Source organism: Schistocerca piceifrons, chromosome 1 (assembly GCF_021461385.2).
Source record: "Schistocerca piceifrons isolate TAMUIC-IGC-003096 chromosome 1, iqSchPice1.1, whole genome shotgun sequence".
NCBI lineage: Eukaryota > Metazoa > Arthropoda > Insecta > Orthoptera > Acrididae > Schistocerca > Schistocerca piceifrons.
Window position 1 is genome coordinate 1,248,364,870 of NC_060138.1, and position 27,644 is coordinate 1,248,392,513.

Genomic DNA, 27,644 nt, shown 5'->3' on the forward strand with positions numbered 1-27,644 from the left:
TTCACCATACGAATTACAAAGACCAACCAGTAAAACAAAACAAAAGCAAGCGTAATTTGATCTAATTTTTCGCAGAGATCATCACAAAATTTATGACCATCAATACAATAGTACTCTGAACGTTATCTTTCATAAGAGCTTGAAAATAGGATGTTATGTCACTTACTCCGGATGTAGCGTATCTTGTTGGATCAGAAGTCAGTTTTATAACGGTTGCATTGGAAGCTATTCCAGGTTGCAGTAAAGGTGATAGGTTTCACAACATAGTTTTGTGTGGACCACTTGCACCGCTTGTACGCATTTCAGGTAACAGCGTGTGAAGTGCCCTCTAATTCAGATGTTGGATAAATTATATCGCCACTGGCGTAATCTCCTTCTTCAGAAATATTCTCTTCACTGGAAGACGCATTAGCTAATGCTTGCAAGTGCTCATCGGAAATAACCCGTTTCGACACGATAGCCACACAGAAATTACTATATTAGGTAGATGGGCTGCGTCTACAGCAAACCGTTGATGGTAAAGTACTACAGTGTGATCCATGAACGATGGCGGTTCGCGAATTTCGAGGCAAAGACGAGGATTGCATTATTCGAAACGAGAGTTGCGGTACGCGCATGCGCGTGATTTCCTCCTGAAGAAAGCGAATATCCTGCAGATTACGTCTCTCGCTTGTTTCTGCAGAATTTATCACTTACCTCCACTGCCAGCGAAGACAATTTGCTGCAAATAGAATAGAAATTCACTGAACAAGTCTCTACTGTCACGTTTAATACTCGAATTAACTACGGCATTAACAGCAGAGCGCTCACAACGCTACTGAACGCTGATTGGCTTTCGAAGAATGCGTGACGCTTGCGTTTAAATATACAGGCACATGTCCATCTTCGGTGCTCTTTCGTTTCCATATTCTGAGACGTGGCATCACGGACCAAAACAAGAAGTAAATTACCAGCGAACGTGGACTCTAAAACAAATACCATAACGGTTATGAGCACTTGTTCTGTAGAAGAGATGTTTCAGAATAGCGAAGATGAACAAGTGCTCATAGCTTTTCAGGTAAGCATTTCAGGGCTCGAATTTAATAGACATATTTTACTTGTTGTGGTCCATACTACCATCTGCCAAATTACGGAAAGCGATGGGGCTTGCAATAGAAGACACGCATTTAACATTGGTACGTACGAACAAATGGTCGTCGCTCTTAAGGTATCATGCATTTTAGAGTCCAAGTTTACTGGACATTTTTGTTGTTGTTTTTATCCATACCACCATCTCTCAAAGTACGGAACACTTCTTGTGGAAGGACAGACTCATTTCAGTGTCATGCTTACCCGAAGATAATAGTGTGGTTAAGTGCGTGTTTACTGTCGATTTCTTTTTCTGGCTAGGATAAATATTACAATTCATAGATTCGCACAGCTAGTGCCAGTTTGAATAATACGACAAATGGAGTAATTTTCCAAAGGGCCGTACGACAAGACTCATTCAGAAATTTGAAATTGATATTACTAAGCAAGAACAAGTGTCTCCGCTCATGTTTGCTCCAGTCTTTTTCTTCTTTTTTTATCTTTTTAAATAATCTGTCTTCTAACTTCTTTAATGCACCCAGCCACGAATTCCTCTCCTGCGCCAACCTCTTCATCACAGAGTAGCACTTGCAACCTACCATCTCAATTATTTGCTGGATGTATTCCCATCTCTGTCTTCCTCTACAGTTTTTGCCCTCTAAGCTCCCTCTGGTACCATGGAAGTCATTCCCTGATGCCTTGACAGATGTCCCATCATCCTGTCCCATTTTCCTGTCAGTGTTTTCCACAAATTCCTTTCTTCTCCGATTCTGCGCGGAACCACCTCACTTCTTTCCTTATCAGTACACCTAATTTTCGACATTCGTCTGTAGCACCACATCTCAAATGCTTAGATTCTCTCCTGTTCCGGTTTTCCCACAGTCCATGTTTCATTACCATACAATGCTGTGCTCCAAATCTACATTCTAAGAAATTTCTTCCTCAAATCAAGGCCTATGTTTGACACAAGTAGATTTCTCTTGGACAGAAACGCCCTTTCTGCCATTCCCAGTCATTTTTGATATCCCCCTTGCTCCGTCCGTCTTTGGTTATTTTGCTGCCTAGATAGCAGAATTCTTTATCTTCATCTGTTTCGTGACCATCAATCCTGATGTTACGTGTCTTGCTGTTCTCATATCAGCTACTTCTCAGTGCTTTCGTCTTTCTTCGAGTTACTCTCAATCCATATTCTGTACTCATTAGATTGCTCATTCAGTTCAGCAGATCGGGTAATTCTCCTTCACTGTCACTCAGTATGGCAATGTCATCAGCCAATCGTATCATTGATATACTTTCACCTTGAATGATAGTTCCCCTCCTGAACCATTCTTTCATTTCCATCATTGCTTCTTCGATGTACAGATTGAACAAAAGGGGTTGACTACATAACTGTCTTACACAGTTTTGATCCTACCTCTGGGCTGTTCTACATATTGTATATTACCCTTCTGTACCTATAGCTTATTCCTATTTTCTTGGAACTTCGATCATTTTGCACCATTGGACTTTATCGAAGGCCTTTTCCAGGTCTACAAACACTAGCTTCCATAATTATCAACCAAAACGTCAGAAGTGCTCTCTGGGGCCTATGCCTTCCATAAAGCCAAACTGATCTCATCTAAAGCATCCTAAATTTACTTTTACTTTCTTTTGTGTATTATTCTTGTAAGTAGCTTTGATGCATGAGCTGTTAAGCTGAATGTACGATAATTCTCGATCATGTCAGCTCATACAGCCTTCGGAATAGTGTGGATCATTTTTCTGAAAGTTAAACGGTACGTCGCCAGACTCATACATTCTACACATCAACTGAATAGTCGTTTTGTTGCCACTTCTCCAATGATTTTAGAAATTCCACTACCCAATAAAAAAATCTGTTTGAACGTGTTCCGGTAAAACTGATAGAAGGCCAGTAGCTTTAACAAATTCAGAAGATGACGAGTCCTTTTTGTTCAGATAGAAGTATATCAACAAATAAAATATTTGAGTTTACATAATTCACCTCTGATAGGAAACTAATGTTCTCCATAAGGGTCATTCACTGTCGCGACAAGCTTCCGGAAAAAATATTGCATCGCATATACAAGAACATTTACATCTCTGAATTGCTGTACTTCAGGTAAGACTAAGGTTAGAGGAATAGTAACATGTGAGAGATATGTTTGCAGAGTGAAAGCGTTTACTTGAAAGTCTCTCAAAGGCAGTGTTACTCAAATTTATCGAGGCTCTTTCTTCTCAACTCAAGATAAATCCACGACAGCTGAATTTAACAGCCTGGCAAGAAAAAAGTAAAGCACGCAGAAGGAAATGAGGAAACTAAATGGAACTTCACGGTTTGAGACGGGTCTGATGTTCTTTCAAGTATTACGAAATAGAGTAAAATTTACAAGCAATTTGACAGTGTGCACACACATATCGGCATGACGTCACAGACCCTCTGCAGTGGAAGCATGCACTGATTCGGTTGGTAAGGATACCGCAAAGCCGTTGTGTCCTGTCCTCAGGCATGTTGGCCCATAATCGTTGTAACTAGTCGTTAACATTCTGGATACTGCCGCCAGGATAGGTCTGACGCCCGAGCAGGTACCACACTTGTTCTGCCGGGGACAGATATGGCTATCTTGCTGGCCACTGGAGTAGAAAATCAAGCATTCAATTTCTAGAGACACGTCGCATGTTTGTACGAGAATTGTCATGCTGAAAAATCGTATCTCGATACTGTACCGTGGAAGGACGCAGGATGTCAGTGACAGTGCCGTTGTGTCGTCAGAGTTCATTCAGAAGGAGAGGTCCCCAGCGGTGCGATCGACTTTTGAAACTATCGGTACGTTGATGTAGGTTAACATCTCCGGTATCATACACCGCACCCATTCCCCTCGTGTGTCCTCGTTTGCGAGAAATGTAAGAAAAAAGAATTTGGTATTTTGTGTGACGTACACTGATTGTGGGCTATAGTCGAAAGGACTACTGGTTCACATGCAGAAAGTGGTGGGTTAGAATCTCGTGAGGCACACATTTTTTTTTTATTTTTTAGTTTCTGAATCCTTATTGAAATAACTTCGAGCAATATTTTTATTCATTTAATATGTTTAAATGTAACTACCGTATAATCTTTTTCATTAATTTCATTTTCTCTTTATATTATTCTTATCCCACTCGCAATTGTGAATCTGAATTTAATTATATTTATCTGTTATAATATTTAATTATTGAAAATTCGGACCTATCAGTTAAAAAACATAAGACGAAATAATCTATTTGTGTTTGTACGATGGTGTGAAAATGTATTTTTGTTACCAGGTGTGCAATTTTTTTGCATGATAATCGTCATACCAACATTTTAAACATAACCAAAATACCTACTGCACTATGGACAAAATAAAGCAAATGATGATTTAAATGAAAGACTGCTTTATAGGTAAAACGAAATTCAAGAAAAATGAGACATAGATACAACGAACGCAATAACGTGGACGAAGAAACATTGGTAAAACAATAAGAGTTGAATCTAAATCAATACATAACATTAATAAAAACACATGGACGAAGATTTCAAGTGGAGAAAGAATGATAGGAAGAAAAATGAAGCAAATGAAAATGTTCATACTGTGATTAAAATAGTATGACAAAGGAATAGAAATAAAAAATACATTTAAACGAAAGAATTGAGTGAAAATTATGATCCAAGCCATTTCGATAAAGATTGAAAAGTGAAAAAAACCTACTGCACCGGCGGAGATTCGAGCCCACAACCTTCTGCACATCAAGCTGTTATCTTATCCATTATAACATGCAACCTTTTTAACACTATTGAGTCTCATTTAAAATTCCGAAATTGTTCCGTCAATTACTCGCAGACAAGATCTCACCAGGGTGAAAGGCTGTAGTGTGTGATACCTGGGATCATAACCTGCATAACAGAATAGATAGTTTCAAACTGTCGATCGCACCACTGGCGACCTATTCTTGTCAGTCATTGAATTCTGCGACGTTATGACACACCCAATGTCTCCTCACACCACGAGACCAGAAACTCTCTGCAGCTCGCCGCCTAACTCACTGACTATGGTCATCCAGGGTCGTGCAGAACTATGATTCATCGCTGCACACGGTGTGATGCCATTCATCAGCAGTCCATGCTTCCCAGCCACAGCAGCACTCCAGACGCATCCACTGTGTTGTGGTGTTAAAGGCAGCCTATACATGGGACATTAGTTCCCTAGATCGGCTGCTGCTTGTCTCTGACCAATGGTGTGGAATGAATACAGAGAATGCTGCAGGGAGTCTATTACTTTTCCTCGGACAGAGATGTTAAGGGGCTACGATGTAATTACGGCATACACAAGGGCGATCCAACATTGGGCCATTGTCTGCTGTCGCACACAAGTATGTTTCCCCACATTCACATTCAGTGCAACATGGTGGCATTTTCTGCTGTCTCACAAGAGTATGTCTGCACCACATTTCCACATGGTGCAACACTGGGCCATTGTCTGCTGACCCACATGAATATGTCTGCCCAACATTCCCGTTCAGTGCAACACCACGGTATTGTCTACTGTCTCAAATGGGCATGTCTGCCCCACATTCCCATTCAGTGCAACATCGCCGCACTGTCCGCGGTCGCACACGAGTATGTCTGCTCCACATTCCCATCCAGTGCAACATCATTGCATTTTTTGCTGCCTCACGTGACAATGTCTGCCCCCACATCCCAATTCAGTGCAACATCGAAACATTGTCCGTTGTCTCACACGAGTATGTCTCCCCTCACATTCCCACATAGTGCCACAGCATGAATTATCTGCTGTCTCACATGACTTTGTCTGCCCCCACATACCCATACAGTGCGGCATCGGACTAACGTCCACTGTCTCTCATTAATACGTGGCATCTCCATGTCTTACAGATACAATTCTGTCCATGACCATCACAGATCCTGTTGCGCCAGGTAACAGCATTAAACACGAGTAACACCAATGCACTATGGTGGCGATTCTGCCTCTAGTATACAATTTACATAGAGACCATGTCTTCAGGGTACTTTATCGTCAGGCACTGTATTACTCAAATATTTTTGTATAACTTAATTACCAAATGTTTCTTTATAATGAATACGGGTTACAGTCGTGGTCCCAACATATTACGATCCAACGTAGTTGCATAGCAACGCATCAGTTTTGTCTTGTTACGGATAACATAGTACTGACGAATTGTGTAGTAACTATAACCGATCTGAAGATGTTCAAAATACAAAAGAAGTAACCGTAATCATTGTAAAGAGAAATGCGACAATAGAGAATGATAAAAAATATTAAAATAGCAATATTATTCTCCTCACCCGCATATGTTTTTTCCCACATTATAGCCATTCGTTGAACAACAACCAATTACTTCAGAACGATTTAAATGTGGTATCTCGATTGGTGATTCTTTTTAACACTAGCCTCAACGCTATAGCGGTCTTTTCGATCAATCATCCACTGAAAAATGGAGGACGTCACAGATAAATACTAGGCGAGCTGGTCGTAGGTTGTGTTCCAAAAATGAACAGAATAGAGAAAGAAGTGGTGACACTTTCTGCAAGAACTGACCGTCGTTTTGCAGGACAATGCTCAATCACGTAAAGTGCAAGCTGTTACTGATTTGTTTGACTGATGGCTTTGCTAAATGCTGTACCACCTACTGCACTCCTCTGACTTAAGTCCTCGTGAGTTCAACTGCATTTCTAAACAGAAGGAAACACTTCACGTCATTCGCTTCAGAACTGCTACAAATTCGTCGAGCAATAGGCCGCGCCGCTCGAATTGTCAACACAACTGGCACTGCTAATAGTTCAAATGGTTCAAATGGCTCTGAGCACTATGGGACTCAACTGCTGAGGTCATTAGTCCCCTATAACTTAGAAATAGTTAAACCTAACTAACCTAAGGACGTCACAAACATCCATGACCGAGGCAGGATTCGAACCTGCGACCGTAGCGGTCTTGCGGTTCCAGACTGCAGCGCCTTTAACCGCACTCTGCTAATAGTATCCTACGACTTCCACATCGCTGGTAACGGGTTGTACACAATGCAGGTGACTACTTTGAAGGTCAGTAAAACTTTGTTTGCCCGCATCTCGTGGTCGTGCGGTAGCGTTCTCGCTTCCCACGCCCGGGTTCCCGGGTTCGATTCCCGGCGGGTTCGGGGATTTTCTCTGCCTCGTGATGGCTGGGTGTTGTGTGATGTCCTTAGGTTAGTTAGGTTTAAGTAGTTCTAAGTTCTAGGGGACTGATGACCATAGATGTTAAGTCCCATAGTGCTCAGAGCCATTTTTTGAAAACTTTGTAACATGTATCTATTTTGCACGAGCTGTAAATGAATAGTTGCCACTATTAAAGTTACAACCCTCGTATTTGATGGAAACAGCTCAACTCTACCAGTAGTTACTGTGCGACCGACCTATTGCATTTCTCTGCTTCTGTGTTGTCGCCACCCTTGTAACTTAGTGTACTGAGATGCCTAGTCTTCTATGTTTTACTACCGCAAAGTCTGCATAACAGGAAATGCATCCAAGTTTCTAACAAGAACAACATACAGAAGAATGAAAATGAAATTTGAGAATCTCTTACGTGAGAACCAGTTTGGCTTTAGAAAATGAAAAACCACCAGAAGCCAGTTTTTCAGCTTCCCTCGCGTTCTGCATGACGGAATTGTTCTCGGGTGAACTGCCAGATGCCAGTGTCCAATGGGCATAACATTTCGGCATGGAACCAATATTGCCATCATCAGGTGTGGTGATGAACGGACCGCTAAGGTGTGACGCCCAATTGGCACAATATTTCGACAATCGGCCGCTGACATCTGGTCGTTCACCTACGAACTATTTCGAAACCAGAGAAGACGTGACATAGGAACGTATAGTGGATGAAACTAGCAGGACAAACTCATAAAAAGCAGACAGGCGCAACCAAAAGATGTCATTCCTGGCCACAATGGCTACTAGTACCAAACATTGGCCTTAAATTGAGAGGGAAATTTCGGAGAACGCAGATCTGAAGCAGAGCATTGTATGCAAGATAATCATGGACTGCAGAGAAAACAGAAAAAATGAGAACTGAAGTGTTTGAAATATGTTCCGATAGAAAATTATCGAAAATGTGGTGGACATATATGGTGAGAAATGAGGAAGTCTTCACACAATCGGTGAGGAGAGAAACTTTTGGAAAACATTGACAGGAAGAAGGGATAATATAAAAGTTTCATCTCCTATAGTTCTTGCTTTGTATAGCTCCCTCCGCTTCAATGGAACTTATTAGCTGGTGTTTTAACGTTCAAAATGGGTCAAATGGCTCTGGGCACTATGGGACGTAAATTCCGATGTCATCAGTCCCCTAGAACGTAGAACTACTTAAACGTAACCTAAGGACATCACACACATCCATGCCCGAGGCAGGATTCGACCCTGCGACCGTAGCGGTCGCGTGGTTCCGGGCTGTAGCGCCTAGAACCTCTCGACCACTCCGGCCGGCTTTAACGTTCACGGCAAGGGCCAAATCACTGCGTCAATAGTGGGTTTCTACTCCAGCGACACACACTTTGGAGACGTAAGCCGTGATGATGTCCATCAAGTCACTGAATTCTCTCCTCATGCCAATAATAAGTGCTAAATCATTTTATCATCCTGTGGATCCGAACTACTATCCTTAAGGATAATGGCCGCAAAATCGAACTTCTGTCGGTAACGTCGTTCTCAGAAGCCTGCATATATGTGGCAACGGCATTGTGTGTAAACGACAACGTAGTTTACGGGAAGAAAGTTCACGCTGATTGCGATCTTCGCATTTAAAGCATTTGCGCGAACCACTTCCAACTTGTGATAGTCACTGCAACTTGCGCTAAGCCGTTTTCCATCTCCACGGGAGGGGAACAGAGTCTGAAGCGAAGGCAGCTCCGCCTCGCACTGCTGCTGACAAATACTCACGGTCGTAATATCGGCGCCTTCTGGCCTCTGCAAACACCGGCTCCCCTCACCACCGTCAGACTCACATCGTCTCCGGGGCTTCATTCTGCCTCCGCGCTAACCGCACTTTAATTAAGAACGGGGACGATTCGCCCTAAGTACCGCCGTGAAGGCAAAGGGGTATTATACACACAGGAGTATGGGAAGCGCCAATGCAGTGTCTGTTTGTGTGTGCGTGTGTGTGTGTGTGTGTGTGTGTGTGTGTGTGTGTGTGTGTGTATGTATGTGTGTGTATGTGTGCGCGCATGTGCGCACGCGCAATCGCAAGTACACGCGATCTGATCTTCACCCTTAGTCGATTCGTTCGTAAACGCAGAAACATTTCATTCATCAGTCGGATGTGTAAAATATACTAATAATATGTTCGTTGTAGGCAAAAACAAGATCCCTCGCAGTTTTATGATGCCAGTAAATTGTATTTCTTATGGGAATTCAGGTCTAAGTATGTCACAAGCAACCGACATTTTCAAAGCCTAAACATGTTTCAGCAAATTTCCACCATGACCAGTGAACATTTTCATTCAGGTCTGTAAAGTACAGTTTTAATGTAATAGTTACTGAAACGAAAATTTGATCTAAAATTTTATTTGCAATTTTCATTCCAATAACTATTTCACAAAAAGGTTTGTATTTTACACAAGTACCCACTACTGATACTTCAGTATGACAGAACATGTTTGGACATTAACAACAGCCGAAATTTTTGCGTAATAGGTGACCAGAATTCCCATAGTTTAGTCTGTAAATGCGGCTGGTGTTATAGCTTTAAAACCAATCGAATATGATTAATTATTTATCTTATTGCTTTAAGGCTATACCGCTCATTATTGTAAATGGGGCTCAACGCGTACTATAATCAAAAGCAACGTACTGATTACTAAGTTCCTTTTCCTTACTTTCTTAGATTACGTTAGATTACGGTTTTTTTTGTAACACACTGATAACATTCATTAAAAATAACTTTTCCCAATTTCCTGGGATATCTCTCCCTTTTTTTCTTTTCCCTCTCCCTCCCTCCCCCCCCCCCCTCTCTCTCTCTCTCTCTCTCTCTCTCTCTCTCTCTCTCTCTCTGTCTCTCTCTCTCTCTCTTTTGTTTATGCGAGGTCGTGCTACAGTTTTTAACGCAGCACAAAGAAGTCCCCTAGAACTGAGAACTACTTAAACCTAACTAACCTAAGGACATCACACAACACCCAGCCATCACGAGGCAGAGAAAATCCCTGACCCCGCCGGGAATCGAACCCGGGCGTGGGAAGCGAGAACGCTACCGCACGACCACGAGATGCGGGCGTGGATCATTTTCTGTGGGGTTCGCTATTCATGGAAGTAATTACATATTAAGAATCTTCGAATTTTTTCCTTTAGTTGTACTGTAAAATCTTTCTTCGCAATTTTCATATATCTAGGTCTACAGGAAGTGCCCTATAGGTTTTGAGGAGTCAATTTACGAGTATAAGAATTAAGCTTTAGTTCCCAGAATGAGATTTCCACTGTGCAGCGGAGTGTGCGCTGATATGAAACTTCCTGGCAGATTAATACTGTGTGCCGGACCGAGACTCGAACTCGGGACCTTTGCCTTCGAGTCTCGGTCCGGCATACAGTATTAATTTGCCAGGAAGTTTCGAAGTTTCGGTTTTTTACGTCGATAAGGGGCCGCAGATCTTTGTGTTAGTACGTAACATAAATTGTAATTTTGATACATCTACCTACTGATGAGGGAAAGGGTTTTTAACAATCGGACCGACAGATAGACAGATACACAACAAGTGGCCCTATAAACTACCTGTTTTCACCGATTCAGGTAGCGAACCAAAAACCAGCTCACCAAGAGTCCGGGAAAAATATAAATCGTAAAAAAATAAAAAAGTTCAAAATAACTTGTTTTCTGATAGATTCGTCTTCAGCAAACACTTTTTTTCAGACAGGTTCCACTGCAGCCACATAGACGTGAGTGGGTTTTCATTTTCTTTCCATTAAATAAAAGAACAACTGCTATTTGTTATCTGTATCTACAGAGTTTCAGTTTTTAAGAAAAATATTGACAATCTTGAAAACAGCAAAGATTTATATACAGAGTGAAGAAAAATTCGCGGACTCGGACTTCGCAGGGCGATTCCTCACATACTAGAAATACAAAATGACTCCCACGAAGTTTCGTCCTGCGCATATTTCGGGCAGTAAATGGACCTTAAAGATTGGCAATATGTAATCACACATATGTTGATTACCTCTGTCAGCATATAAAAGTAGTGTTATGCAGTTGGTGCACGGGATGGAGTTTTGGATTAGCATGTTGGAGGTCGAGGGTTCGATACTGAAGTCAAGGATTACTTGCGTATGTTTGCAAAATGTAGTCTGCGTCTTACGGCATCTGGCGTCTTAATCGTCAACAGCGTTTACAGTGGATCGTCTACGAAACATTTGCCATGACGTACTATGAATACAGAAATGGAAGTACACTCGATACCATTGGTCATTTTTTAAATATGCCCTTTGCACATTGTGGACGCGAATTGTCTCACATCACTGCATCTTCTAGATTACAATCTTTTTTTGTGTCTACCCTCCTCCAATGGTCCCATCGATTAATACGAACTATTATTCTTGCCACGTTCAGATTCATTACATTTCGTTAGGGTCTTATGTCACTAGTAGGTTAGCAACGTATTTTGCAGATAATTTCTATGGGATCTCGGGGGGGGGGGGGGGGGACACAGAAAAAAGGCTTGGAATTAAGTAGATGCAGTTGTGCGAAACAATTCACGCCCACTACGTGCAAAGGCTTCTCTGAAAGCTGTTCAATGAAAACGATTGTACTTCTGTTTCTCTGTTCGTAGTACGTAACTGCAGATGTTTTTTAGGCGATCCACTGTAATCGCTGTCTGACGATTAAGATACCGGGTACCGTAAGAAGCAGACTATATTTCACATATATAAACAAGAAAGCGTCGACCCAGAATCGAACCCTCAATCTTTGACATGCCATTTCAAAACTCTAACCTCTGCATCAACCGCACAGTAAGACTGCTTTATGCTGACAGGTGTAGTTACCATGTATGTGATTACAGTGTTGCCAGATTCTCAGTCTTTAGTGCCCATTTACTGCCCGAAATGTGAGCAGAAAGAAATTTTGTGAGAGATATTTTTGTATTGCCAGTAGGTGAGGAATCGCAGTGCGAAGTCAGACATTGAGAATTTTCCTTCAACGTGTCTATACTTTGTCAACATGTGATGTGGTTTTTGTGGCTCACAATCAGTACGGGATCTGTACCACATACAGCAAACATAAGACAATGTTGGCATCCACCATAATGTTGTCAGTAATCTGTCAGATAATTCTGATTTGACAACAGATACAGTACCTGTTCAGAATAGCATGCTGACTAGCACAACTTGCCCAGTACACCACACGTACTCAGTGTGTCTGATGTAGGAGGAACATTGTCACACTATAAGAGGATCCAACGGCTCAAATCTGCTCGGCTCAGCCGACACACAGTCACTGCTGCACTTGCGGCGAGCTCACACTAACAAGCCAACTCTTGACTAGCGGCAAAACGTCTACCTTCGACCGTCCAGGACCGTCAAACGTAATGGCTCCTTTCACAGTTTCCTGTCTCTGCCACTCACGCGGGCACATAAACGATTCCTCAACTGGAGTGTTATGCCACGCTAGGCACCGTAAAACACCAAGAAGTAGTGCCAACCTAGGAGCATAGGCAACATACTACTTGGCACAGTTGGCACTTTGCGGTGACGTCGGACGTGTCTCCCTGGTACAGGTGTTTGAATTTCCAGAGTAAGTAACGTACAGAATGAAGAGGATACAGAGAAAACTACAGACCCGTAACAGACAGACAGTTTCAAATAACTCAATACACTGATGCCACGTAGTCTTGTTACACAACTGGAACGAAAACAACCCACAATTTTGGATTACATATCATGCAGCCGTCTTGATTCAGGCGAAATAAATTACAAAAAACTGTTCAAATGTCTCTGAGCACTATGGGACTTAACTGCAGTGGTCATCAGTCCCCTACAACTTAGAACTACTTAAGCCTAACTAACCTAAGGACATCACACACATCCGTGCCCGAGGCGGGATTCGAACCTGCGACCGTAGTGGTCGCGCGGTTCCAGACCGTAGCGCCTAGAACCGCTCGGCAACTCCGGCTGACAAATAAATTACACACACACACATATTTTAGACCCCATGTTTACTGGATTTCTTTTTCTTGATGGGGTGCATACTACCTCCATATGTATGTGTGGAGCTTCTGTAGAGTGAAAATTTCATTCTAGAGTCACAGGTTTGTTTCATCCACGAGAAAGTGTCACAGACAAACTGGAGAAATTGAACTGAACTGGCAAGCTCTTGAAGATAGCCGTAAACTATCCCGAGAAAGTTTGTTAACTAAGTTTCAATAACCAACTTTGAATGATGACTAGGAATATACTACAATCTCCTATTATCGCTCACATGACTACCATAAGGACACGATTAGAAGAATTACTGGACGTGCAGAAGCATTCAATCATTCTTCCTGCGCTCTATATGTGAACGGACTGGGAAACAAGCGCTACTAATAACTGATACCATGCGACGTAGTCTCTGTCGTGCACCTCACGGTGGTTTGTAGAGTATACATAAAATGCAAATGACAATGCACAGGTATTAGAATGGGACTGAAATCTGCAGATACGATGTACAAAAAATGGTTCAAATGGCTCTGAGCACTATGGGACTCAACTGCTGAGGTCATTAGTCCCCTAGAACTTAGAACTAGTTAAACCTAACTAACCTAAGGACATCACAAACATCCATGCCCGAGGCAGGATTCGAACCTGCGACCGTAGCGGTCTTGCGGTTCCAGACTGCAGCGCCTTTAACCGCACGGCCACTTCGGCCGGCTACGTTGTACATGTGCAGCCAAACAAATAAATACTCTTTCAGAAAAGTTTGATGGCTCTGAGCATTATGCGACTTAACTTCACTGCTACGGTCGCAGGTTCGAATCCTGCCTCGGGCATGGATGTGTGTGATGTCCTTAGGTTAGTTAGGTTTACTTAGTTCTAAGTTCTAGGCGACTGAAGACCTCAGAAGTTAAGTCGCATAGTGCTCAGAGCCATTTGAACCATTTGAACTTAACTTCTGAGGTCATCAGTCCCCTAGAACTTAGAACTAATTAAACCTAACTAACCTAAGGACATCACACACATCCATGCCCGAGGCAGGATTCGAACCTGCGACCGTAGCGGTCGTTCGGCTCCAGACTGTAGCGCCTAGAACCGCACGGCCACTCCGGCCGGCCAAGTTTGATGTTTTGTCCTAGAGAAAGAACTGTAAAAGCGGCCTGGAATCTCTCTGTCTGGAGTTTTCCCGCTAAGGACTGAGCCCCAGTGACCAGCCAAGACTTATCAGGAGTCGCCTCGAATTGCGGTTGGATACCAACCCGACTGCCGCCTGCAGTATACGGCCTGCCGACAACAAAGAGTGATGGTCAGGAAAGGCATTTCAAGACAGGACCCCTTTGGTTGTCATCCGCGGCACATGTGCAGCATAGCGGTAAGTCGACGATATTGCACGTCCCGTTGTGTTACCCTTCATTACTAGCCATCGTCGGCTTACAGTTCAGCAAGATAATGCCCGTCCGCACACGGCAAGATTTTCTACTTCTTGTCTTCGTGCATGACAAACACAGCCTTCCCCAGCGAGGTCGCTGGATCTCTCCCCCACTGAGAAAGATTGGAGCATTGTGGACAGAGCCCTTCAACTACTTCGGGATATTAACGAACTAACACGTCAGTTGGACAGAAGTTGCCACGTTATCCCCCGGAAGGACATCCAATAACTCTGTCAATCAATACCAAAACGAATAACGGCTTGCATAAGTGCTGGAGGTGGACTAATGCGTTGTTGCCTCGCTCAATTTGCGAAGCTCTTGCATTTGAATGAATCATACAATTTTCTTGAAATTGTAATCACTTGTCTGTCAGTACATGTACATCATATCTACCGATTTCCTTCCCATTCGATAACTGCTTCTTGGTAGCAGTAGCATTCTGTCTTCAGGCCACAAGTGGCCCATCGGGACCATCCGACCGCCGTATCATCCTCAATGAGGATACGGATAGGAGGGGCGTGTGGTCAGCACACCGCTCTCCCAGTCGTTCTGATGGTTTTCTTTGACCGGAGCCGCTACTATTCGGTCGAGTAGCTCCTCAGTTGGCATCACGAGGCTGAGTGCACCCCGAAAAATGGCAACAGCGCATGGCAGCTGGGTGGTCACCCATCCAAGTGCCGGCCACGCCCGACAGCGCTTAGCTTCGGTGATCTCACGGGAACCGGTGTATCCACTGTGGCAAGGCCGTTGCCCACTGCTTCTTGGTGCCTGCTCTTTTTTTTTTGTCTTAGAGTGTATTTTGTGTATATCTGATACCATCAACTAATAACGTAGTGAAACAATAAATTGAACAGCGAAGTGTAACGGCGTTAAGTAGATTAGGCAATGACTGAACAGTAATAATAATAAGAAAGCTCAATACAAATCAAGAAGGTTAACATACTGAACTGCGATATAGTAATACACTTGAGAGTGGAGCAGCTGTAAACGATGAGTCAAACTACAACTTCCACATAAAATTTTGGTTCATCAGGAGACCTGGACACAAGTGATGAAAAATGAAGATCTATTTGTATACCTCATGGAGCGAATACTGAGATGGACTGCTCCCTTACTGCAGTATAAAGCAGTTTCTGTATATCTTGACCATCCATCGTAGAGGACAACAACAAATACAACAGCCTCAGGCTACACGTCCAGTTTTACATCTTTTTCATTCCATAATCAATTTCAAGGCATCACGTCTCATTTTCGGATTTTCCTGCTCATATTACATTTTTCATCCTAAAATTATATACAGGGTGAGTCACCTAACGTTACCTCTGGAGTGTCTCCCGACATGTCAGGCCAATAGATGTTCAATGTGGTGGCCATCATTTGCTGCACACAATTGCAATCTCTGGCGTAATGAATGTCGTACACGCCGCATTACATCTGGTGTAATGTCGCTGCCGGCTGCCACAATACGTTGTTTCATATCCTCTGGGGTTGTAGGCACATCACGGTACACATCCTCCTTTAACGTACCCCACAGAAAGAAGTACAGAGGTGTAAGATCAGGAGAACGGACTGGCCAATTTATGCGTCCTCCACCTCCTATGAAACGCCCGTCGAACATCCTGTCAAGGGTCAGCCTAGTGTTAATTGCGGAATGTGCAGGTGCACCATCATGCTGATACCACATACGTCGACGCGTTTCCAGTGGGACACACACTATTCCACTCCGTAATTGAAAACGGAAACCACGTGTGTACGTTTACCTCACCCCTCATGGTAATGTACATGTGCGTCAGTGAAAAAGACGAATAAAAAGGTGTTAGCATGTGGACGTAATGTGCTGTTCCAGTCTCTTCTGTACCTAAGGTCCATCACCGTTCCCTTTGGATCCCTACGTAATTCGGTGCTCTCCGATACACACGATCGAACAGCGGTTTAGGTTACAATATCTCCGGATGTAATTAATATTTCACAATGCAACAAACGGCACTGATTACGTATTTGTTTATATGTTCAGATGTGCTAACAATACTGACGGGGTTCCATTTAAAAAAACGTAGGTTTGGGTTAATACACATACTTCCGTGCATTTTTTTATGGTTTGTATTAACCAATTACACTAGCCCCTCTCCTCACGTTCTGTCTGTGGAATCGATTCGTCAGTATTTGATGTGGTTTACGAAATATATCCAGCGGTAATGTTAGGTGACTCACCCTGTATATGTCGATAAACATGCAACACACACTATGTGATCAAAAGTATCCGGATACCCCAAAAACATACGTTTCTGATATTAGGTGCATTGTGCTGCCACCTAGTGCCAGGTACTCCATATCATTTACCTCAGTAGTCATTAGACATAGTGAGAGAGCAGAATGGGGCGCTCCGCGGAACTCTCGGACCTCGAACGTGGTCAGGTGATTGGGTATCACTTGTGTCATACGTCTGTACACGAGATTTCCACACTCCTAAACATCCCTAGGTCCACTGTTTCCGATGTTATTGAGAAGTCAATACGTGAAGGGACACGTACAGTACAAAAGCGTACGGTCAAACCTCCACTGTTGGCTAATAGAGGCCGCCAACATTTGGAGAGGGTCATAGTGTGTAATAGGCAGACATCTATCCAGACCTTCACACAGGAATTCGAAACTGCATCGGGATCCACTGCGAGTACTATGACAGTTAGGCAGGAGATGATAAAACTTGGATTTCATTGTCGAGCGGCTGCTGATAAGCCACGCATCACGCCGGTAAATGCCAAACGATGCCTCGCTTCGTGTAAGGTCGGATGATTGAACAGTGGAAAAACCTTGAGTGGAATGAGGAATCATGGTGCACAATGTGGCGATCCGATGGCAGGGTGTGATAGTGACGAATGCCCTGTGAACCCATCTGCTTACGTGTGTAATGTCAACAGTAGAGTTCGTAGAGCGGTGGTATTATTTAATGGTCGTCTTTTTCATGGAGGGGGCTTGCATCCCTTGTTGTCTTGGATGGTACTCTCACAGTACAGGGCTACATTGATGTTTTAAGCAACTTATTGTTTCTCCCTCTTGAAAAGCAATTCGGGTATGGCGATTGCATCTTTCTACACGATCGAGCACGTGTTCATATAGCACGGCCTGTGGCCGAGTGGTTACGCGATAATAACATCCCTGTAATGGACTGGCCTGCACAGAGTCCTGACCTGAATCCTATAGAACACCTTTGGGATGTTCTGAAACGCTGACTTGGTGCCAGGCCTCACCGACCGATTACTTCTCCTCAGTGCATCACTCCGTGAAGAAATGGCTGCCATTCCCCAAGAAATCTTTTAGCACCTGATTGAACGAATGCCTGCGAGAGTGGAAGCTGTCATCAAGACTAAGGGTGGAGCAACACCCTACTGAATTCCAGCATTACCGTTGGATGGCACCACGGGCTTGTAAGTCATTTTCAGCCAGGTTTCCGTATACTTTGTGTCACATAGTGTAACTGTACTTATCGTATGTTGTTTGTATATAATCGTGATTAAGGTACAGTTATTGAGCTTAAATCATAATTTATGTAGATTGTAATCATTTATGGTAAATATCAATTATTAAATCAATAATATTTTCTGTCTATAAATGTTAAGGACATTAGACATAGCTGTCAAGCAATTTCCCATTGAACTGAACCTAGTTATAATTGGAGTATATGACCACTCTCCACAAACGAAAATGTCTATGGCTTTGAGATCAGCCTCTATACTGAAGACGAGTGAACATTAATTTGAGAGAAACATTACATGTCGCTTCCGTGGTCAGAAGTAAGCATGAAATAAAACATTAACACATGACATTTTCATCTGGACCATCTGCATACGGTGTATTACGGCGTTGCGATATTGTCTGCCACCGAAATGACTAAATGATAAGAAATGTAAAATTTACGACGGAACAGGCAACGAGCTACTAATTGCATCCTGTTATTTATTTACTTTTTAATGGCTGCCAGCAACTTCTGCCGCTTAGCCAATTACTCGCTATAACGTTTTTATGGCAACATACGCTAATAAACGTCAGCGGAAGTGAAAGCTGTTCGTATCAGTCTGCGCCTGCATGTGGCATGTGTGACGTTCATATATTAGGTACAGCAGGGCAGACCTTTGCGTGGACTGTCTTCTGACGCAGTGGCAGTATTACTATATTATCGAGTTCTGGTCATGTTATGTGGTTGAAGTCCAGCTGATGCTCATATTCAACACCAAATGAAAACTATAAGATCTCATATAAACATAATAAACTAATTTGTCTCCTACAAAATTTAAATTACCAGCTGGATTCAGAAAATTGTCTACTGTAGCTTAGTGAAATCCATTCCTACATACATTGACTCAAAATTGTTAGGGCTGGCATGTCCAAACTGCCGCACCGTATGGTCTATTCAAATGCAGGCGGAAGCAAAAATACGACAAAATATTTGGTGTATAGTGTCATATATTGAGCTACAAACACAGTATCTCACGTGTTGCTGTTTCAACAACTAATAGCAATATAACTGAATTTCACGAAATATAGAAGTACTAGGGAAATGAGTGTTGTGGTCTACCTGCATAACCCAGGACGAAAGAGTGCATTCTAAATAGCATTCTTCTCTTAGAAATCGGCAGTGCCCTCCATTTAAAGTTCACGCCCCATGACGTTATACACTCTTATTATGTGATTGCTCATACCCTACGATGAAATACACTATGTGATCAAAAGTATCCGGACACCCCCCGAAACACACGGTTTTCATATTAGATGCACTGTGCTGCCAGCTACTGCTAGGTAAGAGGACCTCAGTAGTCATCAGACCTTGTCAGAGAGCAGAATGGCGCGCTCCACGGAACTTACCGACTTCAAACGTGGTCAGGTGATTGGGTGTCACTTGCGTCATACGTCTGTACTCGAGATTTCCACACTCCTAAACATTTCTAGCACCATTGTTTCCGATGCAATATTGAAGTGAAATGGTGAAGGGACACGCACAGTACAAAAGCGTACAGGCCGACCTCCTGTGTTGACTGATAGAGACCGCCGACAGTTCGAGAGGGTCATAATGTATAATAGGCTGACATCTATCCAGACCATCACACAGGAATTCCTAAATGCCTCAGGATCCCCTCGAAGTACTATGACAGGCGGGGGGTGAGAAAAATGGAAATTCATTGTCGAGCGGCTTCTCATAAGCCACACATCACGGAGGTAAATGCCAAACGACTCCTCGCTTGATGTAGTGAGCGTAAACATTGGACGATTGAACAGTGGAAAAACGTTGTGTGGAGTGGCGAATCACGGTACACAATGTGGCGATCCGATGGCAGGGTGTGGGTATGGCGAATGCCCGTGAATGTCATCTGCCAACGTGTGTAGTGCCAACAGTAAAATTCGGCGGCGGTCGTGTTATGGTGTGGTCGTGTTTTCCATGGAGGGGGCTTCCATCCCTTCTTGTTTTGCGTGGTACTATCACAGCACAGGCCTGTATTGATGTTTTAAGCACCTTAACTCCCACTGTTGAACAGCAATTCGGGGATAGCGATTGCATCTTTCAACACGATGGAGCACCTGTGCATAATGGACGACCTGTGGCGGAGTGGTTACACGACGGTGACATCCCTGTAGTAGACTGGCCTGCACAAAGTCGTGACCAGAATCCTATAGCGCACCTTTTGGATGTTTTGGAACGTCGACTTGCTGCCTGGCCTCAACGACCGACATCGATAACTCTCCTCAGTACAGCACTTCGTGAAGAATGGGCTGCCATTCCCCAAGAAACCTTCCAGCACCTGATTGAACGTATGCCTCCAGGAGTGGAAGCTGTCATCAAGGCTAAGGGTGGGCCAACACCATATTGAAGTCATTTTCACCCAGGTTTCCGGATGCTTTTGATCTCGTATCTTTCCACAGCAGTCTGCTTCAAATAGTACACAAATCCGTAGTTAATGATTTTGCATTACATATTTTACTGTGAGTGAGTGTAGTTCGCGTGTGCTTTTAAACTTGTGACCGACTTCGGCTCCGCCGAAACTTTTTCAGATCTGATCATGTCAGCAACAACAGTAACCGGTGCTGACGGATTGGACGGCCTACTTCTGTAACCGAAATTCTAAGGTCTCAAGACTGTTCGATGGAACCAAAACCGATCACAATGTTTAGGAACACATCTAGACGGGCAGTAACATTTGTTGCGTTTTCATGCTTTTGGGTCTTGGCATGTGATACACCGGAAGGATATAAACATATCCATGTCGGAACTCCACCACTCTGACCATGGTAGGACCATTTGGAACCGACCGACCGCCGTGTCGTCCTCTGCCACTGGCGTCATGCGCATGTTATATGGGGGGAGGGGGGGTTAAACGCAGCACCATCCCGGCTTTGCAGACTTTGGATCCGTCACTTCTCATTCAAGAAGCTCTTCAATTGGCATCAAGAGACTGAGTGGGCCCCTGTCCAGTCCTTCCATAAATGAAAATCAGTGACAGTGCGGGAATTGAACCCGAGTGCTCTGCATGGCAGTTTTGTGAGCTGACCACATTTAGACACCTTCTTTCTTTCTTTCAGTTGATCTTTTTTTTTGATCATTGCTCTGTACGGATGTCACAAGACGTCATTCAAATTTTATCGATGAGAAACTTCATTGAGCTTTTTTTATTATAGAGTGTGGGCAGTGCCACACCCGAACATGCTGGGCTACCATACTGACAATCACTCAGCTACGGAAGCTGGCACCGGTGTAATTAACAGGAAAAACTGACGCCAGTAAAAAGGTACGATAACAGGAACAGAAACGTTTCTTTGTTTGTGTGTGAAGACCTGGGCTATAGGAAGAGGGAACAGGGTATATCGTGGAAGTTGACATCTCATATTAATTTCGAAGTAAATGATGAAATGTTCTTGAGATTTCAGTCAGGACTGTGGGTGTTGCTGCTGCTAATTAATATACGAGTGGTCTTCAGTACGTAATGTAACACATTTTTTCCTCGGTCGATTTCGGTGGAAAAAATGCGGAATTTGTTGAGGGACACGTTCAATATTTCCACTTCATCCTGTACAGTTCCATGAAGTTCCGCTAGTTGGTGGCGCTATACGTACCTTTCAAAGTGGCACCTGCATTGGAGATGCGTTACAAACAGAGAGCTGTCACTAAGTTTCTTTTGGCGAAAAGCCAGAGCATCACAGATGTTCATAGCCGCTTTGAGAATGCGTGAGGAGACCTAGTAGTAAACAAAAGCACGGTGAGTCATTGGGCGAGCTGTCTGTCATCATAGCAAGAAAGTCTTGCAAGGCTGTCAGATCTCCCGGGTACCGGCCTGCGGCTTGCAGTGTTGGAAAGTGCAGACTCTCTCATTCGAGGTGATCGACGCATCACAATCCAAGACTTCGCTCCTCAACTGGAAGTCTCCGTGGTAGTGTTGTCGCACTAGTCCACCAGTTGTGGTACTCGAAGGTGTGTGCCCGCTGGGTTCATCGTCTTCCATGTGTTTGGCCTGATGAATAATGTATTCCGCGGGAAGCAGAATGCGGATGATGGTAAGGTTATTGATGGAATGCAGACATCGACTGGTAGAGTGGTATCATGCGGACATACAGGCCCTCTCAGAAAGTTGGCGTAAGGCAGTCGCATTAAACGGAGATTGTGTTGAAAAGTAGGGCTTGGCAGCCAAAGGAACGGTAAATACTATGGTGAAGTTGAATTCTGAATGAAACAGCCTGCTTTCAGAGGAAAAAGTGTTGCATTGCTTACTGAACGTCCCTGGTACATTACTGTTCAGGATTTCTAAAATGGTTGAAATGGCTCTGAGCACTATGGGACTTAACATCTATGGTCATCAGTCCCCTAGAACTTAGAACTACTTAAACCCAACTAACCTAAGGACAGCACACGACACCCAGTCATATCGAGGCAGAGAAAATCTCACTGTTACTGAACCGATATGTCTGCCTCTATTACACGACTGGTTGTGAGCTCGATTCGCCGCTTGCGATGTCTTTTCCTGAGTACCATATTGCTCCTTTATAAGAAGAAGGTGCTCAGTTGTTTGGCAAGTTCCTTGCGTTTACTAATGTCATCTTTACTGTAAGGACTCATGTTGTACTCTGGTAAAAAAAAAGTGTGGGTTTTTGTTTTTCAGTGAACGTATACGACGGGGAGAAGCTCAACCTTACGCGCATCTCGCGGACGGAGATGGGCGCCTACCTGTGCATCGCCAGCAACTCAGTGCCTCCATCCGTCAGCAAGCGGATCATCGTCGACGTTGAGTGTGAGTTACTTCCCGACATTTCCATGTAGCTCTTACAGCTTGTCCTTAACATCCACATGCCCCATACAGTAAGTCCAAGATACAAGCGAACCCATCTCGTGATTTTACTTTTTCTCGATCGCCCAATCTTCCGATCACGTTACGGGCATCATTAACTACGTAATTTATTTAATTCATTAATTTCACCTCATAGAATTAGAGGCTTTCTTACATGCAATCAGACTTCTTCAGTGAATGCACATTGATATCTATGATTTTATTCACAGCTGTTATTTTTCTATTGTCTGTGGTGCGTTTTTTTAATTTTCATTTTTCAGAATAGTATTCAGTCGTCGGGTGGACAACTGTCATAATCTGTCGTCCTTGGAAGTTTACAAAATTTACGAAATAATTAGAACATTACCATACAAGTACGTAAATTACAAGACTCATATTACAAAAACTTGGTCAGTATTGGCTTAGCAGACATCAGTACTCTCGTCAGTGAAGCATAATGCTATGAAATGTAGTGAAATATACATAGTGTGCGCGATAATTGTAACCACATACTCATAGCTTGGGGCGAATCAATCACACTTAGGTGCAAAGTAAAGTTGGTGTGCTTGAAGAAAGGAAAATGCAGTGAGAGTAATCAGCTTATTATACTACTTTGTAGAAGTGGGATAAAACTGATATAAATAACTGCAGAGGACATTCATTTCTTCCAGTCACAAATTTGTTTAAACAATCATACTTAAAAGGCTTGGAACATAAACTGACTATATAATGCGCTACTATCATACTCGTCTTAGGAAAGGTAGATAGTGTGTGGAACCAATTCCAAGGTGAAAGATCTGCGACTGTCGATGTAAGAACATGAGCCGGGCGGAGAGATGCACTATTGCCCTTCGTATTGTAATAGAAAAATTAATTGCGAGACAGGAAAGAGAAGTAAAAGAAATAACTGTTGACAAATTACAAAAAACTGATATTTATTTAGGGAAGTGTGGCTTATGCAGACGATCTAACAATCCTTTCAAACTCCAAAGAAACAGCAGTCAAAAGGAACTCAAGATTTCTAATCAGAGAACCTAACACATCGAAAGTCTTCCTCGATACCTAGATGAACTGCCCATGTTTACACTTTCTGGTAAAAAATCTCAAGAAAAAACTTTAAATCGTAAGAGAAATCATCTAACCCTCTGGAAACAATTCGTGAAGAAAACAAAGAGAGAATAACTGAACTACTCAATCTTACGGGATTACATGGAATAGGCAAAATAAAAAACTGTATTTCTTAATGTAAAATTAAAACACTTTATAACAATAGTCAAACCAGAGAATGTAATCATTGGAGGTGGATCATTAAGTAAAGACCTATAAAATGAAGAAAGAAAAATACCCAGAAAAATATTTAGTCCGGTTGGTGTGGAGGGAACGTGGGTGAGACAGAACTCTAACTGGTTGTATCGAAATTTGGAGGATATCTCGGACACTTTCAGAAAAAAGAGAATGAATGATACTATACTGACCGAAACAGTTCTCTGCCTTGCTGTCTTAAGGAAAGCTATAAACACCTGGAAACTGTAATGAAGAAAATCTTGAGGAAATGAGCATTACATAGATAATTCAGGAGGACCAGACCTGCGCTCAGAACTTTGACTGACAAGCATCAGTTTAAAACTAAACCAAGTGTTACATCTATGAGAACGTGAGCAGAAGACCATAAGAAAAAGCACAGTGAAAAGTTAAGAATTTTGGAAAAGAAGAAAGCAAGCACATCAGCAAAATTGTTTCAGTCACGCTCCGTAGCTGGGAATAATAGTGTAGTAATAATAATGACTTGATTTGTGACTATGAATATGTGGAATTTTAGAATTATTGGTCTCATTAATCTTAAGCAATATCCTCATTACTTTGTTGTGGACCATGGGAAGTAACTTCTAACAGGAACGTATGGAAACAATACAAAAGGAATCAATGTAGAGAAGATATTACCTGGTCAGAGGTAGAGCGAAAAATAAATGCTAAAATTAGCAAATGAGATGGAGAGTTGAAAACTGAAATATATTGGGGTGAGAAAACCACTGATAGTTTACAATGTGGCGTCTGATTCCCTATTTAATACAAAGGAACATAGTTGTGATATGTCAGAAGGGAAGCTACAGCGATGGTAGAAGATAAAATTTTAAGGTCCTTTAACTGTTTATATGAAACTTTCTGGCGGATTAAAACTGTGTACCGGACCGAGACTCGAATTGGGGACCTTTGCCTTTCGCAGGCAAGTGCTGGTGGTGCACTTTCCTGTGGGAGGCAAAGGCCCCGACTTCGAGTCTCGGTCCTACACAAAGTTTTATCTGCCACGAAGGTTCATATGAGCGCACACTTCACTGCAGAGTGATGATTTTCCTCGTTAATTGTTCAGTTTGAGGTGTTGCTTGTTGCATGAAAGTACTGTGAGGGTCATTCTCTCGTTTTCTCAGTTATTCAAGTAATTTGTCCCGTATGTTCTTTTGTCTGACTAAAACGTTATACATAATTTAAGCTTACATGCGTACTGCTTCATTAAAAAGACGCACAAAAATTTCCATCAAATATTCCCGCACTCCAATATTCTTGACGAAAGTATTGCTCAAACGGTGATAGAAAAATGGCCATTCGGTGTCGTTGTCTCTAATTTTACGTGTCCTCATAAAACTATACTTCGATCTGCGGAATAGGTTCCAAAACTTTTGTAGAAAATTACGGCAACAAAAAGAAAGTACGCGGTTTCTCGGATGTTCTTGGCTTGATTGCTTGATGGTGCGCCTTATGGTACTCAGCGAACTTGATGATTTAATTTTTTTGTGCGGTTTCAGTTTAATCGAGAAACTATTCCAGGCCACTATCGCACAGATGGTGTCAAATGTAGTCTCGTCTTGCTGTACTTGAGTCAACAGTGTACTTCATAGTACAGCTTGGTCATGTGAATAGCCATACTCTGCTCTACTGATTCATCAGAAACACGCTCACTGCGCATCAAATTCCTCTTCATGATAAATACTTTGAAGTTTCGTACTCAGGTTCTGCTAGTTCAGTTAACGAACCGACGTTTTTTTTGCGGCACTGTGGAGCTACGTCCCGTGAACCGCTGCATCGCATTCACGAAGTCGGAACCCACGAGAAGGTCAGGCAGGGGCACTTACGTCACAGCACGTAACACTGCAGATCTTACGAATGCCAGCAGCCGTTTCTGGCGGGGAGCGAGCAACTATATCAGATGAGGTTAATAATTCTTAATTGCGCGTTTGACTGCACGCAAGCTCTCGATAGCAAATGATCAAGTTATGGCGTTTTTATTGAAATCTTTATTACCCGTGGGTTCTGCATGGAGCCGAATGTTCGTGAAGTATGGCGGACAACGAGAGTGGTGTGACGTCACAAGTTTGTTGCAAGGCACGTAATTCTCGCGGGCCCCGCATGAAGACCTCACAACAGGATTCACAGCAAGCAAAGGTGTGAGGCCATGTAGTTCGTCGGAATTCTGTAATTTTTGTCTACGGCGATATATAAAAGCAAAAGTGTATGGAAACAAATATGAAACGGTACAGCACCTGATGGAAAACATTTCTTAGTAAACATTTAGCTATTCTTGTCTTTAAAGATAACAAGGCCTAAATCTGTCGCATTGCCTGGCGCGGCATACTATTTTGCAATGAACACACAGTGCGTAGTGGGGCGATCACTCTGTTGTAGAAATAATTCAAAAGCCAAGATCCCTTAAATACTGTTTACTGGAGAACCGCTTTTTACACACTAAAGGTCCCGTCATCGGATCTGTGAAGATATAACAACACAGGTTTGAGGGAAGGCTTACATGAGTTTCACTACATACGTTACTACTCGTGCTGTATCACATACCTGAATGTAGGTTAACGTTTATAAACCATTTGGATATAACGATACACGAGGCAGACCAGTTGATATAAAATCATTGTCACAAAAATTAATAAACAACTACTCTCCTGGTCATTCTTTTCCATGAAGTATGTAAAAACGAAATCACAACATGAAACTATTTGTAGATGGCATTATAGCCCTCGTGATAGGTGATAGATAAAACATCAATGATTATCTAAATGCGCTGAATGCTATGCATACGCCGATCATATGTACAGTAGAAGTTGAAAGTAATAATAGTATTAACTACTGAGACATCACTATTACTAAAGCAGGTTCGAATCCTGCCTCAGGAATGGATGTGTGTGATGTTCTTAGGTTAGTTAGGTTTAAGTAGTTCTAAGTCCTAGGGGACTGATGACCTCAGATGTTAAGTCCCATAGTCCTCAGAGCCATTTGAACCATTACTGCAGGCCGGAGTGGCCGTGCGGTTCTAGGCGCTACAGTCTGGAGCCGAGCGACCGCTCCGGTCGCAGGTTCGAATCCTGCCTCGGGCATGGATGTGTGTGATGTCCTTAGGTTAGTTAGGTTTAAGTAGTTCTAAGTCCTAGGGGACTGATGACCTCATATGTTAAGTCCAATAGTGCTCAGAGCCATTTGAACTAACCATTACTAAAGCAGCCGGCCGTCATACATTTAGCATTTACAGGAAACCAGTAGCGACAGACCACGTTATTCATTTCGAAATCCAACCATCCATCTAAGTATAAAACGTCCTGTTTTTGCTCAATGATGCACAGGCTGTTAAAGCTGCCG

At 42.8% G+C, this 27,644-nt stretch overlaps 1 protein-coding gene and 1 pseudogene across 2 annotated transcripts in view; one reads left to right on the forward strand and one right to left on the reverse strand.

The window, feature by feature from the left end:
- Positions 1-27,644, forward strand: part of LOC124803267 (lachesin-like) — a 299,773-nt gene that overhangs the window by 150,663 nt on the left and 121,466 nt on the right. For both annotated transcript variants that reach the window (XM_047264454.1, XM_047264459.1), the window contains exon 4: positions 22,842-22,970. In XM_047264454.1, coding sequence (XP_047120410.1) covers positions 22,842-22,970 — 129 coding nt within the window. The remainder of the gene's footprint in view (positions 1-22,841; positions 22,971-27,644) is intronic.
- On the reverse strand, positions 15,336-15,452 carry LOC124717580 (annotated as a pseudogene).